Source organism: Centropristis striata, chromosome 15 (assembly GCF_030273125.1).
Source record: "Centropristis striata isolate RG_2023a ecotype Rhode Island chromosome 15, C.striata_1.0, whole genome shotgun sequence".
NCBI lineage: Eukaryota > Metazoa > Chordata > Actinopteri > Perciformes > Serranidae > Centropristis > Centropristis striata.
In genome coordinates this window covers 784,967-804,483 of record NC_081531.1, presented here as the reverse complement: position 1 = coordinate 804,483, position 19,517 = coordinate 784,967, and the positions used below count along the sequence as shown (strand labels likewise).

The 19,517-nt window shown below is 41.4% G+C and overlaps 2 protein-coding genes and 1 pseudogene across 2 annotated transcripts; all 3 read right to left on the bottom strand.

Moving 5' to 3' along the window:
* Nucleotides 1-3,158: 3,158 nt before the first annotated feature.
* On the bottom strand, nt 3,159-4,017 carry LOC131987044 (odorant receptor 131-2-like; annotated as a pseudogene).
* A 3,526-nt stretch (nt 4,018-7,543) lies between these two features.
* Nucleotides 7,544-8,521, bottom strand: LOC131986904 (odorant receptor 131-2-like). Its single transcript, XM_059352045.1, has one exon. It carries the CDS (start codon nt 8,519-8,521, stop codon nt 7,544-7,546), a length of 978 nt encoding a protein of 325 aa, XP_059208028.1.
* A 9,726-nt stretch (nt 8,522-18,247) lies between these two features.
* On the bottom strand, nt 18,248-19,225 carry LOC131986903 (odorant receptor 131-2-like). Its single transcript, XM_059352044.1, has one exon. It carries the CDS (start codon nt 19,223-19,225, stop codon nt 18,248-18,250), a length of 978 nt encoding a protein of 325 aa, XP_059208027.1.
* Nucleotides 19,226-19,517: the final 292 nt, after the last annotated feature.

Genomic DNA, 19,517 nt, shown 5'->3' with positions numbered 1-19,517 from the left:
ATGAACCTAAATGTCTTAGTTTGGTCCATATCCCGTCTACTAACAGACTGCAGTCAGCAACTAGGAGGTGCTGAAGATGTTTTGGCTTCATCTTTAGGAAGCAATCATCTTGTCACTTAATATACAATCTGTAGCCCCTTTCGTAGGGCGTTCCTGAAAAACTCCCCCTATATTTCTGTAAAGATCTGTGTGGGCTTATCGTTTCAGGGCGTTCATAGTAAACCTGTAAAGGCGGGATATCCGTGCCCACAGCGGCGGTTGATTTCAAAACAATGATGGCAGAATAACTGAACGTCCTGCTGTTTCTTGCCGAACAGATCTGCATTTTAGGCAAAGATGTTCTGCATCTTGATTTGCATGTTTCGGTTACTGTCGGAGTCGAGTGAGGGACTGTTGTTTGTCACAAAAACAATATGTGGTTAGACGTCACACCATAAGTCACATTTCACACCTTGCCGGGATAGACGATTCATATTGGTCCCGCTTCCAACAGTCCCACCAATTTTACGCCTCTATAAATACCTCTGAAGGCATCACAGAGCACTTTCATAGTTGTAGGGATTTTAGGATGCCTCTTTACCAATAAATGATACCTTGCATGGTGGGCCCTAATAATGTATTTTATCTCTTACAGTTATAGGATGTCTCATGCCGGAGCATCATTATTATAAAAAGGGCCTTACTGGTGACCCCCTCTCATTCCTTGGGGAGAACTCCAACACAGCGGTGCTCAGCCGGGGGCTTGTGAGTATCTCCAGACCCGCCCGGCGCCTCTCACCCTGAGCAACTCCGGAAAAGGAGAGAGTCCAGCCTCTCTCCAGGTGTTTGGTTCCAGAGCCCACGCTATGTGTGGAGGTGAGCCCAACTATCTTGAGTTGGTAACGATCCACCTCCCACACAAGCTCGGGCTCCTTCCCCACCAGCAAGGTGACATTCCATGTCCCCAGAGCTAGCCACTGGAGCCGGAGGTCAGCACACCCAGGTCCCGTCCTTTGCCTGCCCCCTGACTCTCTGCACACCTGACCCTTATGCCTGACTCTGCGGGTGATGGGCCCACAGGTCGGCCGGTCCACTTGATTTCTTCGGGCTGAGACCGGCCAAGCCCCATGGACGAAGGCCCGGCCACCAGACGCTAGCCTGCGTGCTCCCCTCCCGGGTCTGGCTCCAGGAGGGGCCTCCCTATTTACCCGTGCCGGGCGAGGTACTCCGATGTTTATGGTCCTGTTTCATAAGGGTCTATGAATCACTCTTAGTCTACCTTGGGAGACCCTACCAGGAGCTATTGCTCCCGACAACACAGCTCCCAGGATCACTGAACCACACAAACCCCTCCACCACGATAAGGTGGCAATTCTTGGAGGAGACGGTATATATTCAGACCTGTTTATAGACAGCTTTGATTAGATATTGTGTACGATGCTTTTGTTATGCTTTTGTCATGAATGATTGATTTTTGGAATGCACATGCTGTCCATTTTAATGAGTGATACTACCTCTTCTATAGAAACAACTCCAGATTACTTCAACCTTTACTGAAAATTGATATGGGAATTGAATTATAACTATTAAGTTGATTATAATTAGACCTTCAAACTGATGGTTTAGTAACATTATGAGACTGATTTGGTTAAATTGGCTGTCTTCCCTCTGATAAACAGAATGGTGGTCCATCTAGAGGTGATTTAGAGGAAATCAAATCATAATATTTTATATCATTAATATTTATTTTTTATAATTAATAATAAATTCCAATAGCCATCTTAACACACATTTGAACTGTGAGACCCATATAAGTGTTGCTCAGGTTTGAGGCATAGTAATCCCAACAACCACTTCCACGTGAGAGAAAGGCACTTGTGTTGATTCAACCAACAACAGTTTCTGGTCCCATAATGGAACTGATGAAGAGATTAGGGCCTCGGCAACCTGACCATAGGGTTTCTCTACGCTGTAAAAGTATCAAACTTTTTCAGCAATGCAGCAGCTAAATTTGACATCCAATAGAACAGTTATGACAGCTTACAGACTTGATTCACTAACTTGTAAATAACGGCCAGCATGATGCACAAATCTTTGATGGAAACAAGCCTGATGAGTGTTTTGAATAGTTTGTATAGCAGCTTAGGACATCTACGTAAATGATCTCAATATAGATTTGTTGTCCATTGAGGCCAAGATATAGTACCTTCCCCAACTTTGATCTCTGTAGAAAAAGCCTGATGGAAGAACTGTCCATGAGAATTAACTCATTGAAAACCTTTAAAGCCCAGAGACATCATAATGCATTATAATCCATGCCCTGATGGCACCTACAAAAGTTACTAACCTACAATTTAATGACCCATATTCATCCTTTAACATTGTGCTATTTTAGTTATAGTTATAGAAATTGTTTTTCTAGGAGTTTTGAAAAACTGTGTTCAAGGTATAGAAGTTTAAATATGCAACACTCATATCGACATTTTAATCTTTTGATTGGTATTTTAGTTATTTTCCAAAATGTCATTTGCTAGTTTGCAGAAAATACAATCACATCTGAGAATAATCATTAGTGTGGGTATTCTGTTCAAATATTCTCCATTCTTAACAAATACACTGAAACTGAATAAGCTCCTGACATCTCTGAGAACATCCTCTGATGTAGTCTAGTGTTAACACACATCTATTAGTTGTTGTTTTTTCTATTGTATTGTATCTTTAATTTGAAGCTTTTAGTGGATTATGCCACTTGTAAATTACAAAAACTGCACTTGTTTTTGTATCAAATGAATATTTCTTCTCCTCACACATTATCATATATTTAAAGCTCAAACATCTTGAACAGTAATATAGTTCTCATAACTTTATTCATGTTCATCCTGTGGCTTTTGTTACACTTTCCCTTCTCACTAGTGGCTGCTATGTTACTGCTGATTTGTGAATTAGAGATTTAGCTCAGCCATGTTGCAAAACAACAAATGAATTGTATGCATCATATTCTTAAATTACTTTTTTTATGAACATATTTTGGCGAATATATATCGATGAAGTAATAAGTGTTCAGATCTTTGCCTTGGCTGGGACAACTGGGTGGGAAAGTGAGCCTCTCCACTGACAGCAAAGATTGTATACGAGGATCGGTCTGATGGTCTGGTCTCTGATTCCATAGATGAGAGAACTCAGACATCTTGGAAAGATGATAATACACACATAAAGAAATCTTTGTATGTGCACAAATGTTATCCTGTCTAAGACTTTATATATAGCCATAACCAGTGGTTTGAATATTGTTGAAGACAGACTGAGGCCCAGCTGCACCAGATGTAACAGCAGTGTGTTACGAGCCTTTTGGGTTGAAGCTTTGTCTGTGGAAGCTGACCTGGCTGCTATTATCACACCAATATAGGAAGAAGTGACTACCACACCAGCTGAAACAAACAGAAAATAAGTGGAGGCTTCATCATAAACAACAGACATTGGGCCAAGCAACATTTTTTTTAAGGCACAAAAATCTTTCATCTGCAGGCTCTCTAGGTCTTCAAATGGAAAATCTAAAAGTAAAATAACTCTCGTGAGAACATTTAGGGAATTAAAGGTCCAAACCACAAAGATAGATAATTTTGTGTTTCTGATGGTGATGATGGTAGAGTGCCTCAGTGGGTAGCACACAGCCACAAATCTCTCCATAGACATCACCACCAGTGTGAGAGGAGAGATTTCATTAATGAGATTGGCAAGCATAGTGAGAACACCACATACAGGATATGTCAACAATATACTACAAGCAGCCAGTAGGTATAATAACTGACTCAGAGCCATCTGTACAGTGTCTGCAAAAAGGAGGTTAAACAGAAGAACATAACGTGAAGTCTCACGGAACACAGTTTTACTCCTCAAGGTGAATAACATGGTCACATTAATGAAGAGAAACACACAGCATGACACTGTAGACAAAACTGAAAACAATACTTGTGCAAAGTACCCCTGATACTGCAGTCCAACCGTGCTGTTGATCTGAGACTGATTTGCATGTGACATCTGACAGAAGCATTACATAAATCAACAATATTTGCCGCAGTTAATTTTGTTCAATATCGTTCCTATAACAGTTAAGATCCAGGGTGTCTGGTTAATTCAAACGCAAAATAACAAAAGTTATCACAGGTGGTTAGAGGCAGTGTCTGTTTAAATGCAAGCAGCGCTTGTCTGCAGGGTTATGAGCTCAGTCATAACACCCGGTTCATGTGATAACATCACATTTAAACATGAGTAACATTGGTGATGTAATGTAACTCCTCCTCTACCATTAGTGTTTTAATTCCATGGTAGTTACAGTACTGATCGTCTGCTGAAGATGTGGTTCAAGGTCTCTCCAAAAAACCAACTTGACCAATCAGAGGTCAACAACAGCTGTCCAATATGATGTTACACTCCCGTGTTTTGGGATCATAAAACTCACTTTAAAAAAATAAAGAAATATGAACACTTGAAGAACCATCAGCGTAGTTAAAAAAAACTCTACTTAAAATGTCTGAAATCCTTGCTGGTGAGAATTCCTTTTAACATGAACCTAAATGTCTTAGTTTGGTCCATATCCCGTCTACTAACAGACTGCAGTCAGCAACTAGGAGGTGCTGAAGATGTTTTGGCTTCATCTTTAGGAAGCAATCATCTTGTCACTTAATATACAATCTGTAGCCCCTTTCGTAGGGCGTTCCTGAAAAACTCCCCCTATATTGCTGTAAAGATCTGTGTGGGCTTATCGTTTCAGGGCGTTCATAGTAAACCTGTAAAGGCGGGATATCCGTGCCCACAGCGGCGGTTGATTTCAAAACAATGATGGCAGAATAACTGAACGTCCTGCTGTTTCTTGCCGAACAGATCTGCATTTTAGGCAAAGATGTTCTGCATCTTGATTTAAATGTTTCGGTTACTGTCGGAGTCGAGTGAGGGACTGTTGTTTGTCACAAAAACAATATGTGGTTAGACGTCACACCATAAGTCACATTTCACACCTTGCCGGGATAGACGATTCATATTGGTCCCGCTTCCAACAGTCCCACCAATTTTACGCCTCTATAAATACCTCTGAAGGCATCACAGAGCACTTTCATAGTTGTAGGGATTTTAGGATGCCTCTTTACCAATAAATGATACCTTGCATGGTGGGCCCTAATAATGTATTTTATCTCTTACAGTTATAGGATGTCTCATGCCGGAGCATCATTATTATAAAAAGGGCCTTACTGGTGACCCCCTCTCATTCCTTGGGGAGAACTCCAACACAGCGGTGCTCAGCCGGGGGCTTGTGAGTATCTCCAGACCCGCCCGGCGCCTCTCACCCTGAGCAACTCCGGAAAAGGAGAGAGTCCAGCCTCTCTCCAGGTGTTTGGTTCCAGAGCCCACACTATGTGTGGAGGTGAGCCCAACTATCTTTAGTTGGTAACGATCCACCTCCCACACAAGCTTGGGCTCCTTCCCCAGCAGCAAGGTGACATTCCATGTCCCCAGAGCTAGCCACTGGAGCCGGAGGTCAGCACACCCAGGTCCCGTCCTTTGCCTGCCCCCTGACTCTCTGCACACCCAACCCTTATGCCTGACTCTGCGGGTGATGGGCCCACAGGTCGGCCGGTCCACTTGATTTCTTCGGGCTGAGACCGGCCAAGCCCCATGGACGAAGGCCCGGCCACCAGACGCTAGCCTGCGTGCTCCCCTCCCGGGTCTGGCTCCAGGAGGGGCCTCCCTATTTACCCGTGCCGGGCGAGGTACTCCGATGTTTATGGTCCTGTTTCATAAGGGTCTATGAATCACTCTTAGTCTACCTTGGGAGACCCTACCAGGAGCTATTGCTCCCGACAACACAGCTCCCAGGATCACTGAACCACACAAACCCCTCCACCACGATAAGGTGGCAATTCTTGGAGGAGACGGTATATATTCAGACCTGTTTATAGACAGCTTTGATTAGATATTGTGTACGATGCTTTTGTTATGCTTTTGTCATGAATGAATGATTTTTGGAATGCACATGCTGTCCATTTTAATGAGTGATACTACCTCTTCTATAGAAACAACTCCAGATTACTTCAACCTTTACTGAAAATTGATATGGGAATTGAATTATAACTATTAAGTTGATTATAATTAGACCTTCAAACTGATGGTTTAGTAACATTATGAGACTGATTTGGTTAAATTGGCTGTCTTCCCTCTGATAAACAGAATGGTGGTCCATCTAGAGGTGATTTAGAGGAAATCAAATCATAATATTTTATATCATTAATATTTATTTTTTATAATTAATAATAAATTCCAATAGCCATCTTAACACACGTTTGAACTGTGAGACCCATATAAGTGTCGCTCAGGTTTGAGGCATAGTGATCCCAACAAACACTTCCAAATGAGAGAAAGGCACTTGTGTTGATTCAATAATAACAGTTTCTGGTCCCATAATGGAACTGATGAAGACATTAGGGCCTCGACAACCTGACCATCGGGTTTCTCTACTCTGTAAAAATTAAATCAAAATCAAATTTCTTCAGCAATGAATGCAGCTAAATTTGACATTCAAGAGAACACTTTTGACATCTTACAGACTTGATTCACGAACTTGCAGCTTAGGACATCTACATAAATGATCTCAATATAGATTTGTTGTCCATTGAGGCCAAGATATAGTACCTTCCCCAACTTTGATCTCTGTAGAAAAAGCCGGATGGAAGAACTGTCCATGAGAATTAACTCATTGAAAACCTTTAAAGCCCAGAGACATCATGATGCATCATAATCCATGCCCTGATGGCACCTACAAAAGTTACTAACCTACAATTTAAAGAACCCTTTAACATTGTACTATTTTAGTTATAGTTATAGAAATTGTTTTTCTAGAACTTTTGAAAAACTGTGTTCAAGGTATAGAAGTTTAAATAGGCAACACTCATATCGACATTTTAATCTTTTGATTGGTATTTTAGTTATTTTCCACAATGTCATTGCGAGTTTGCAGAAAATACAATCACATCTGAGAATAATCATTAGTGTGGGTATTCTGTTCAAATATTCTCCATTCTTAAAAAATACACTGAAACTGAATAAGCTCCTGACATCTCTGAGCACATTCTCTGATGCAGTCTGGTGTTTACACATCTATTAGTTTAGGATTTTTTTCTATTGTATTGTATCTTTACTTTGAAGCTTTTAGTGGATTATGCCATTTGTAAATTACAAAAACTTAACTTTTTTTTGTATCAAATTAGTATTTTTTCTCCTCACACATTATCATATATTTAAAGCTCATACATCTTGAACAGTAATAGAGGTCTCATAACTTTATTCATGTTCATCCTGTGGCTTTGGTGACACTTTCCCTCCTCACTAGTGGCTGCTATGTTACTGCTGATCTGTGAATTATAGATTTACTTCACACATGTTGCAAAACAACAAATAGACAGTATTCATCAAATCCGGCTGAAAGGGCAACACTGCAGAGAGTTAATTTAAGTTTTTATGAAAATTAACATATTTTGTTGAAAATATAATGCATCTATGAAGTAATAAGTATTCAGATCTTTGCCTTGGCCGGGACAACTGGGTGGGAAAGTGAGCCTCTCCACTGACAGCAAAGATTGTAAACGAGGATCGGTCTGATGGTCTGGTCTCTGATTCCATAGATGAGAGAACTTAGGCATTTTGGTAAAATGATAATAAACACATAAAGAAATACTTGTATTTGCAGAAATGCTATCCTGTCTAAGACTTTATAGATAGCCATAACCAGTGGGTTGAATATTGTTGAAGACAGACTGAGGCCCAGCTGCACCAGATGTAACAGCAGTGTGTTACGAGCCTTTTGGGTTGAAGCTTTGTCTGTGGAAGCTGACCTGGCTGCTATTATCACACCAATATAGGAGGAAGTGACTACCACACCAGCTGAAACAAACAGAAAATAAGTAAAGGCTGCAACATAAACACCAGACATTGGGCCGAGCAACATAGTTTCTGTGGCACAAAAATCTTTCATCTGCAGGCTCTCTAGGTCTTCAAATGGAAAATCTAAAAGTAAAATAACTCTATTGAGAACATTTAGTGAACTGATGGTCCAAATCACAAAGATAGCTAATTCTGTGTTTCTGATGGTGATGATGGTAGAGTGCCTCAGTGGGTAGCACACAGCCACAAATCTCTCCATAGACATCACCACCAGTGTGAGAGGAGAGATTACATTTGTGAGATAGGCAAGCATAGTGAGAACACCACATACAGGATATGTCAACCATATTCTGCAAGAAGACAGCATGTAAAATAACTGACCCAGAGCCATCTGTACAGTGTCTGCAAAAAGGAGGTTAAACAGAAGAATATAACGTGAAGTCTCATAGAACACAGTTTTACTCCTCAAGGTGAATAACATGGTCCCATTAATGAAGAGAAACACACAGCATGGTACTGTAGTTACAAAGGAAAACAACACCAATGCAAGTAACCCCTGATACTGCATTCCAACAGTGCTGTTGGTCTGACTCTGATTTTCATATGACATCTGACAAAAGCATTCAATACATATTTACTTGTTCACCTGTTAATGTCATTGGAGCATGAAAGCACAGTTAATGTTGTTAAATTTCTGTTCCTATAACAGTTAAGATCCATCATTGTCCCATCCATCCATCTGAAGGGTGTCTGTTAAATTCAGAGACAAAATACAAACAGTTATCACAGGTGATCGGTTAGAGGCAGTCTCTGTTAAAATGCAGGCAGCACTTATCTGCAGGGTTATGAGCTCAGTCATAACACCCGATTCATGTGATAACATCACATTTAAACATGAGTTACATATCAGTAACTGGTGATGTAATGTAACTCCTCCTCTACCATTGTTGTTTGAATTCTGTGGTAGTTGCAGTAGTGGTCGGCTGGTGAAGCTGTGGCATCGAGGTCCCTCCAAAACAACCACTTGACCAATCCAAAGTCAACAACAGCTGTCCAACATGATGTTACACCCCTGTGTTATAGCATCATAAAACTCTTGAACAACCATCAGTAAAATAAAAAAAAACACATCTGAAATCCTTGCCAGTAAGAATTCATTCAAGATTAACCTATTTTTTTTTAGTTTGATCCATATCCCATATACTAACAGACTGCAGGCAGCCACTAGGAGGTGCTGAAGAAGCTTTGGCTTCAGCTTTAGGAAGCGATCATCTTGTTACTTTATATGAAGTCTTTAGGCCCTTTCATAGTGCGTTCCTGCAGAAGTCCCGCTATATTGCTGTAAAGATCAGTGTGGGCTTTTCGCCTTAGGGCATTCATAGTGCAGTCCGGCTTTGCAGAATGAAGTGGGAGGAGAAATTGTGACGTGTAACAGAGCAGGAGCACTGAGTGTACAATTAGCGTCAGGCAGCGGCGGGTCATATCGAAAAAAGAATGGGAAAAGATCTGAACATTGTGCTGTTTCTCGCTGAACAGATACTGCATACGTAAGCAAAGATGTTCTGCATTTTGATTAATATGTTACTGTCGGACACAAGTGAGGGACGGGTGTTTGCCACACAGAATACGCAGTAAGACGTCATACATTTTTCACCTTGCCTGGATGGACAAAACAAGCTGTTTCTCAGTAATGCGACAGCTCAAACCATTTGCAATGACACCAGAAAACAGGATGCATAAAACATTGCCAAGGGTAAAGGATATGCAAGGACTGACCTCAATGTCACTGAATTGTTCAAGTACATAGGAATCACATCCTTCTTTGCACTTGTAAAATTAGGCAGCATCCAGGACTATTGGGGAAAAAACAATAGAAAACACAATTTTCAGCCAATCTTTTCCAGGCAAAGTCATGACACGTAACAAATATAGGATCATCTCATGGAACATTCACATGAGGGATCCTGAACAAGATATTGAGAATGATAGAAAGGAGGGAACAACTGATTATGACCACCTCTTCCGCCTGAAGCCCCTTCCTGACAACATTAAAAATGCCTGTACTGCCTTTAAAATGGTAATGGTAAATGGACCTGCACTTATATAGCGCTTTTCTAGTCGCTTTGCGACCACTCAAAGCGCTTTACACTACACACGACTGCGCTCATTCACCCTTTCACACACACATTCATACTGGTGGCAGAGGCTACCCTAAACAGTCCCACCTGCCACCATTGGGAATTCATTCACACACCGATGAACACAGCATCGGGAGCAATTTTGGGGTTCAGTATCTTGCTCAAGGATACTTCGGCATATAGGCTGCGACAGTCAGGGATCGAACCACCAACCCTTCGGTTGGGGGCCAACCGATTCTACCAACCGAGCCACAGCCGCCTTTTACCACCCCAGGAGAGACATTTCAATTGATAAGAGGATGGTGGCTACAAAAGCGCACACAGGCATGACACAATACATGAAAGCTAAACCAACAAAGTGGGGCTTCAAGCTTTTTGTGTTAGCTGACAGCAGCAATGGCTACACTGTGGATTTTTCAGTATACACTGGAAAATCAGAGTTGGCCTCAGGTGTGGGACTTGCTTTGTAATGTCCCTGATAAAGCCTGGTCACCTGGGTGCTGGCTATCATTTGTTTGTGGACAATTTTAACACCAGTCCGAAACTCTTCTTGGATCTGTAAAGGCTCAACATCGGGGCATGTGGCACTTACAGAGACAATAGATTAAGACTGTCCCCACACACAAACCAATGCATTGAAATAAAGGAACCAAGAGGCTGCATCAGGTGGATCCGCCACAACCCACTTATTTTTGTGAAGTGGATAGACACAGGTGAGGTAGCTGTCTGCTCCACTATGCACCCTGCATTTTCTGGGAACACTGTAAATAAGAGAATAAAAACTCAGCCCAGTGGCTGGGTGACAAAATCAATACCATGCCCAACACCTGTCAGCATACAATAAAATACATGGGAGGTGCGGACTTGTCAGATCAGCTGATCCGATACTATTCTGTTCACTACAAGACCATGCGCTGGCTCTGGACATTATTTTATCATTTATTGGACACTGCAGCTACAAACAGCTACCTCCTTCACAAGGAGCTCTGCACAGCAAAGCAGCAGCAGCCGATGATGCGATTTTGCTAATGATATGAGTGACCATTGTGCTATAGCGGTAGTGAGGTAAGCCAAGCTCCCAAAATCAAGGTCACAAATTATTTTTAAACGAGATTTAAAACATTTTTGTGAGCAAGCTTTTCATCATAATCTGTGGGACTTTGATTGGTCCAGGATCTCTCTTTTTAATGATGTAGAACTGGCATGGAAATACTTTCATGATGCTTTCATCAATATTATTAATAAACATGCCCCTTTCCGCAAATTTCGAGTTAAAGGTCGAGACAATCCTTGGTTTTCCTCTCAGCTGTCTAGTCTACAACAAGAAAGGGATATTGCCTGGGCTAAGGCCAGAAAATCCAACTCTCAGGCTGACTGGCTGATTTTCAGACAGCTGCGAAACCGCTTTACCTCTCTTGTCAAACAGCTTAAATCTGAATACTACCTCTCAAAAACCACTAGCGACTTAAATGATCCTAAAAAATTCTGGAAAACCATCAAATCTTCTTTTGGACATGTGGCCACAAACGACCTACCAACATGTATTGTAAAGGATTCATGAAGGCTGACTGATAAATTAGAAATTCTTAATTGCTTCAATGAACATTTTGTCTCCTCCGGTTCTCAACCTGAGTCCTTACAACCGGACTCTAATAATATGCAGAATACTTCTCCATCTCCACTCCCAAATAATGATTTTGTTCAATCTTTTAATATTGTTCCACTGGACGTAATTGAGGTCCATAGAGCCCTAAAGCATTTGGACCCTGCTAAATCTGCAGGTCCTGACAAGCTTGAGCCATTATTTTTGAAGTTGGCTGTAGACTTCATAGCAGAACCTCTTACCCATATTTTTAATTTGACATTTTCTAATAATGAGATTCCTAACATTTGGAAATCTGCCTATGTCCTGCCTTTGTTGAAAGGAGGTGATCCTACAGTTTTAAACAATTACAGGCCTATCTCCAAACTATGTGTTTTAGCTAAAGTCCTTGAAAAATGTGTCAGTGACCAACTGAAAGACTTTTTAGACGTGAATAATATTTTATCCCAACACCAGTCAGGTTTTAGAAAATGACACAGCACAATTACTGCAACATTAAAAGTTGTTAATGATATAATTGAATCATTGGATTGTAAAAAGTATTGTGCTGCTGTTTTTATTGATCTTTCCAAGGCATTTGATACTGTAGACCATGCCACCTTGGTAGATAGGCTACTCAAAATTGGTTTATCTAGGCAGGCTGTACACTGGTTTTCTAATTATTTGTCAGTAAGAACGCAATGTGTCCAGTTTGCTGGGTCCTCGTCCTCCTCCCTCCCTGTGTCAAAGGGCGTGCCCCATGGTTCCATATTAGGGCCATTGTTGTTCTCTATTTATGTAAACAATCTTTGTGACACAATAACCAATGCTGCCTGTCATTTTTATGCAGATGACACTATTATTTATTGTTCATCCCCGTCAGTGGCAGACACTTTTCATTTCCTGCAGTCTGCTTTGGACGTTCTGCAGTCACAGCTGACAAAATTGAAATTAGTTTTAAATACAGATAAAACTAAATTAATGCTTTTTTTCAAATGGAAAACCTCTACCAAAAGTTTTGCCAAAGCTTATAACTAGTCATGGGACTGAAATTGAAAGGGTCAATTCGTACAAATACCTGGGTTTCATTATTGATGAAAAATTGTCTTTTAAATTTCATATTGAAAAACTGGTCTCCAAATTAAAAATTAAATTAGGTTTCTTTTTTAGAAAAAAATCATGCTTCTCATTATCAGGCCAGGACACGTTTGTTCACTGCGACCTTTTTACCGTTGTTAGATTACGGTGACCTGCTGTACATAAACGCCCCTGACCAGTACCTCAAGAAATTGGATACCGTCTACCACTGTGCTCTGCGATTTTTAACTGGCTGTGGAAATCGTGTCCACCATTGTACCCTGTATGCCACTGCAAAATGTCCATCACTATCTGTACGCAGACTCTCGCACTGGTGGTTTTTTGTTTACAAGTGTCTTATTGGGCTGGTCCCTTCATATCTATGTGTTTACATGTCCACAAACAAATGTAGCTATGGTTTGCGTTCTAGGGATGTGTTACAGATGTTGGTACCCAGAGCTAGAACTGAGTTAGGGAAAAAGGCCTTTAAATATGCTGCGCCTTCTGCCTGGAACATTATGCAAAAGCAGCTGAAGCTGTCTGAGCTGGTCACCTTGGGAGAATTCAAAGGAATCCTGAAGGACAGAGAAGATAGTTCTCTTGGTCAATGCAATTGTTTGTAAAACTTTTTTCTGATAACGACCGGGTTTATTCATTCATCTGTCACCAGCTTATTTATTTCATTTTTAACTGTACTCATTTCAATCTTCATATAGTCTTGTCCCTGATCTTGTATGTACTTTAATTGATGTTGAATGTGGTGTATGAGAATTGTGGTTGATTGTTCTTAATGTATCATGGTGCTGCCTTCTTGGCCAGGTCATTCTTGAAAAAGAGATTTTAATCTCAATGAATTTTTTACCTGGTTAAATAAAGGATATTGATATTGATTGATTGATTGATGACTCACAGAGCCTTCCTACAGGAGCTGACAGCCCAGCTGTGTGATGTCACAGTTGCTGTCCCTCCTACCAGGAAACAGTCCAGCCACGTTCCTGTGCCAATTTCTGAAGAAACGGACAAAAGTAAATAGGCAACCGATGGAAGCAGGGGCTGTGTTCATTGCAGGGCAACAAGGCTGGTTCAACAGTCCACTCCCTGGAAATGACGTACTGGAAATATAGACTCTGATGTGGCCCTCTGTGTCATTCCAGACAGAAATTGCTTTGAAGTGTGACACAGTTGATGTAGTGTTCTTGTACAGGGTGTTGCAACTCTGACTAAACACCAAGTTAAACCATTGCCAGTAAAGTCAAATTCGTAGTAAGTTTGACCATCTACTTTCACACTTCTTCGTTAACATGTTGGTGAAAACTGCAAATAAAGCGAAACAAACTTATTTTAACTTAATATTACAACAAACACAGCTGTAAACATGATACACATTGCTGCCTGCTTGTATATAATTGTAAATGAAAACGCTTTTAACTTAGTTTATCAAATACATTAATTTATGATATTACTGCTTATATATAAACATGTCAAATGCAAAATCCAACTCATGGCATTGCCTCTATGATGCTTCAGAGTGGATGTGCAGATGCAAACAGGAAGTGACTATATAGGAATTGATCCAAAAGGAAGTGACTAAACAGGATGTGATATAGTATTAAGTAAAGTTTAACAAATTTATTTTGTAACTTCATTATCTGTTTAAGTATTCATCCACTTCTTGTTACCAACAAATTATCTAAAGTAATTTCCCCATCTGACCTATGTGAGGTCACTTAGAACTCCATCAATAAACATGTGTCTTTACTTCAGTCCTTTGGCAGAAGAAGAACAAGTTCTACAATTGGCCTCAGAAAGGTCTTCACACTGCCCTGGTTGGTTGTCTTCACTTCAACCTTTCTTCAATGGCCATCCTGTCCAGGGAATGTGGCAGTGTCCTTGTTCATGGGCCAGCAGTTGCAGGCGGTCTGCTTTTCCTTAAGCAGATCTAGATCTCCAACTTGAAGGTTTCTGCGTGGCACTGTCCACTTTTGACTGGGTTGCAAGGAAGGTAAGTATTCTCGACTCCAGCGGTTCCAGAAGTGGTTTGCAAGAGCCTGAACTTGTCTCCATTGCTTTGTGTAGAGATCCTTGTCTGAGAAGTCACCAGGTGGAACTCCCAACTTCTGTGTGAGGAGCATTGATGGTGAGAGGATGAAGGGCTTTTCTGGGTCTGTCGACACAGGTATGAGTGGTCTTTCATTTACAATTGGAGTGACTTCGGCCATTAGTGTGCAAAGCACTTCATGGGTCAGGCGAGTGTTAAGCTGTAGAAACATGGAATCAAAGATTCTTCTGTCAGTGCCGATCATACGCTCCCATGAGCCTCCCATGTGAGAGGCATGTAGTGGGTTGAATTCCCAGCTGCATCCCTGCTCTCTGAGGTACCTCTGCACTGTCTTGTCCATCTCAAGCTCCTTGCACGCTCCAATGAAATTGGTTCCACTATCTGATTGAAGCTGTTTTGCTGAGCCTCTAAGTGCAAAGAACCGCCTGAGAGCGTTAATGCAGCCAGGGTTGGATGAGATTCGCCCTGAGATGCTGAAGGCTCCGGACACTGTTGAGCTGTCATGGTTGACACGCCTCTTCAGTGTCGCGTGGAGGTCTGGGACAGTTCCAGTGGAGTGGCAGACCGGGGTGGTGGTTCCCATTTTCAAAAAGGGGGACCGGAGGGTGTGTTCCAATTACAGTGGAATCACACTTCTCAGCCTTCCCGGAAAAGTCTACTCCAGGGTGCTGGAAAGGAGGCTCCGGCCGATTGTCGAACCTAAGATTCAGGAGGAACAATGCGGCTTCCGTCCTGGCCATTTGGGCCGTTGGGATGAGAGTTAGCACGTCCAAGTCTGAGGCCATGGTTCTCTGCCGGAAAACGGTGGACTGCCCCCTCTGGGTGGGGAGAGAGTTACTGCCTCAAGTGAAGGAGTTCAAGTATCTCGGGGTCTTGTTCACATGGACAGGCGGTTTGGTGCGGTGTCAGCAGTGATGCGGGCGTTATACCGGACCGTCGTGGTGAAGAAGGAGCTGAGCCGGAAGACAAAGCTCTCGATTTACCGCTCCATCTACGTTCCAACCCTCACCTATGGTCATGAACTTTGGGTAGTGACCGAAAGAGCAAGATCGCGGATACAAGCGGCTGAAATGAGTTTCCTCCGTAGGGTGGCTGGGCTCAGCCTTAGAGATAGGGGGAGGAGTTCAGACATCCGGAGGGAGCTCGGAGTAGAGCCGCTGCTCCTTCGCGTCGAAAGGAGTCAGCTGAGGTGGTTTGGGCATCTGGTAAGGATCCTCCTGGGCTTCCCGTTAGAGGTGTTCTGGGCACGTCCAACTGATAGGAGGCCCCGGGGAAGACCCAGAACACGGTGGCGGGATTATATCTCTCTCCTGGCCTGGGAACTCCTCGGGGTCCCCCAGGAGGAGCTGGACGTTGTGGCTGGGGAGAGGGACGTCTGGAATGCCCTGCTTAGCCTGCTGCCCCCGTGACCCGGCCCCGGATAAGCGGAAGAAAATGGATGGATGGAAGGATGGATGAATTGACCAGCATCTTGCCTCCCAATATCCACAGTCCTGCTGCACTGATTGCTCCTTCCATCAGGTGATGGCCTTGGTGTTTGACCCTTTTGTGGTGATGTCGTGTGAGCAATAAGGAGATGTTACTATCTCTGGGCAGAATTATAGGATTCTTTTCAGCAGTTCAGAGGTAAGCATGCTTTAGTCTGCCTCTGACACAAATCAGATCATTCTCCAAAGTTGGGCACAGCTTTTGCAAAGGGCTGCCTTTGGATACTTGTTTGTTGGCTCGGAGGTTGGACAGTTCCTTTGCAAAAGCTGCCTTTTGTGTTGCCGTGAGTATAATTTTTCTTGCTTGGGCTGTTGAAAAACAATATATGTTGCATCTATGCCAGCCTTTGCATTTGCTGTCCTGGTTTCAATGTTTGTAGCATCTTGCAATGTGGATGAGTAATGCTACTCCCCTGACTAGGGAGGTGAAGGTAGAAAAACGGTGAAACCGGTCAGGGGTAAGTATTGCGTCTTTCAGGTGTGTAGCACCTCAGCTTCAGATAGTAGGGATACCAAACCATCATCGACGTAGAAGTGCTTTTCCACAAACTTGACAGTATACACACTGTGCTTTTGTGCACCTTCTCCAATGGCCCTTCGCAGCCCGTATATGACTACTGCAGGTGATGGCTTGTTGCCAAAAACATGAACATTCATCCTGTACTCAATAATTTGTTGAGTACAGGGTTAATTGTTGATGTGATTGTCCTTGTGCCATAAGATCTTCACACACCAAAAAACACTGGAACATTTGCTGGATGTCTGCCATAATTGCAACCTTTTCTTTCTGGAAGTGTAGCAGGACACAGTTATTAAGATCTGGGCCTGTGAGGAGCACGTCATTTGACACAGTTGAGCTATTCTTACAGGAAGGGAGAAAAACATCTCAACTTATTTGCAAATGAATGTAAATATATTTTGATTTGTATGATGTAGAGTGTTTATTTGTTTTCCTCTTGATCCCCAAGACCTAAAAATAAACATTCAGTTGAAAAAGACCATTGCTTTTATGTTTTTTTGTGTGGTTTGACGATATTTCTGGGAAATTAAATTTCCGATTTATTTGTTCCTTTGTCTTCAGGGTTATATAACTTTTTGCACATTCATGTGACATAAAAACAGAAGCCATATTCTCGTAGCAATGGTAGTCCTGAAAAAAAGGGTGTATATTACTGCATCAAAGGGTTGAAGAAATACATGCATTAAACAAAAAAAATAAACACAGCGGAAAAAAACAGGAAAAATGGCTAAGACTCTGACCCATATTCATCCTTTAACATTGTGCTATTTTAGTTTTAGTTATATAAATTGTTTTTCTACAAGTTTTGAAAAAAACTGTGTTCAAGGTATAGAAGTTTAAATATGCAAGACTCATATTGACATTTTAATCTTTTAGTGGGTATTTTAGTTATTTTCCACAATGTCATTGCAGGTTTGCAGAATATAAATCACATCTGAGAATAATCATTAGTGTGGGTATTCTGTTCAAATATTCTCCATTCTTAACAAATACACTGAAACTGAATAAGCTCCTGACATCTCTGAGAACATTCTCTGATGTAGTCTAGTGTTAACACAACTATTAGTTTAGTTTTTTTTTCTATTGTATTGAATCTCTACTTTGAAGCTTTTAGTGGATTATGCCATTTGTAAATTACAAACACTGCACTTGTTTTTGTATCAAATTTATATTTCTTCTCCTCACACATTATCAGATATTTAAAACTCATACATCTTGAACAGTAATAGAGGTCTCATAACTTTATTCATGTTCATCCTGTGGCTTTTGTGACACTTTCCCTCCTCACTAGTGGCTGCTATGTTACTGCTGATCTGTGATTTAAAGATTTACTTCACCGATGCTACAAAACAACAAATAAACAGTATGCATCAAATCCTACTCAAAGAGCAACACTGCAGAGACTTAATTTAAGTTTTTATTAAATTAACATATTTTGTTGAGAATATTATGTATCTATGAAGTAATAAGTATTCAGATCTTTGCCTTGGCCGGGACAACTGGGTGGGAAAGTGAGCCTCTCCACTGACAGCAAAGATTGTAAACAAGGATCGGTCTGATGGTCTGGTCTCTGATTCCATAGATGAGAGAACTTAGGCATTTTGGAAAGATGATAATACACAAATAAAGAAATATTTGTATTTGCAGAAATGTTATCCTGTCTAAGACTTTATATATAGCCATAACCAGTGGGTTGTATATGGTTGAAGACAGACTGAGGCCCAGCTGCACCAGATGTAACAGCAGTGTGTTACGAGCCTTTTGGGTTGAACCTTTGTTTGTGGAAGCTGACCTGGCTGTTATTATCACACCAATATAGGAGCAAGTCACAACCACACCAGCTAAAACAAACAGAAAATAAGTGAAGGCTGCAACATAAACACCAGACATTGGGCCAAGCAACATAGTTTCTGTGGCACAAAAATCTTTCATCTGCAGGCTCTTTAGGTCTTCAAATGGAAAATCTAAAAGTAAAATAACTCTTGTGAGAACATTTAGTGAACTGATTGTCCAAACTGCAAAGATAGCTAATTCTGTGTTTCTGATGGTGATGATGGTAGAGTGTCTCAGTGGGTAGCACACAGCCACAAATCTCTCCATAGACATCACCACCAGTGTGAGAGGAGAGATTACATTTGTGAGATACGCAAGCATAGTGAGAACACCACATACAGGATATGTCAACCATATTCTACAAGCAGACAGCATGTAAAATAACTGACTCAGAGCCATCTGTACAGTGTCTGCAAAAAGGAGGTTAAACAGAAGAATATAACGTGAAGTCTCAAGAAACATAGTTTTACTCCTCAAGGTGAATAACATGGTCCCATTAATGAAGAGAAACACACAGCATGGTACTGTAGCTACAATGGAAAACAACACTAATGCAAGTAACCCCTGATACTGCATTCCAACAGTGCTGTTGGTCTGACTCTGATTTGCATATGACATCTGACAAAAGCATTCAATACATATTTACCTGTTCACCTGTTAATGTCATTGGAGCATGAAAGCACAGTTAATTTTGTTAAATTTCTGTTCCTATAACAGTTAAGATCCATCATTGTCCCATCCATCCATCTGAATGGTGTCTGTTAAATTCAGAGACAAAATACAAACAGTTATCACAGGTGATCGGTTAGAGGCAGTCTCTGTTAAAATGCAGGCAGCACTTATCTGCAGGGTTATGAGCTCAGTCATAACACCCGGTTCATGTGATAACATCACATTTAAACATGAGTTA

Bases quoted from the DNA above. Each gene is read 5' to 3' on its own strand.
- LOC131986904 (XM_059352045.1), bottom strand. From the start codon at position 8,521: ATGTCATATGAAAATCAGAGTCAGACCAACAGCACTGTTGGAATGCAG.
- LOC131986903 (XM_059352044.1), bottom strand. From the start codon at position 19,225: ATGTCATATGCAAATCAGAGTCAGACCAACAGCACTGTTGGAATGCAG.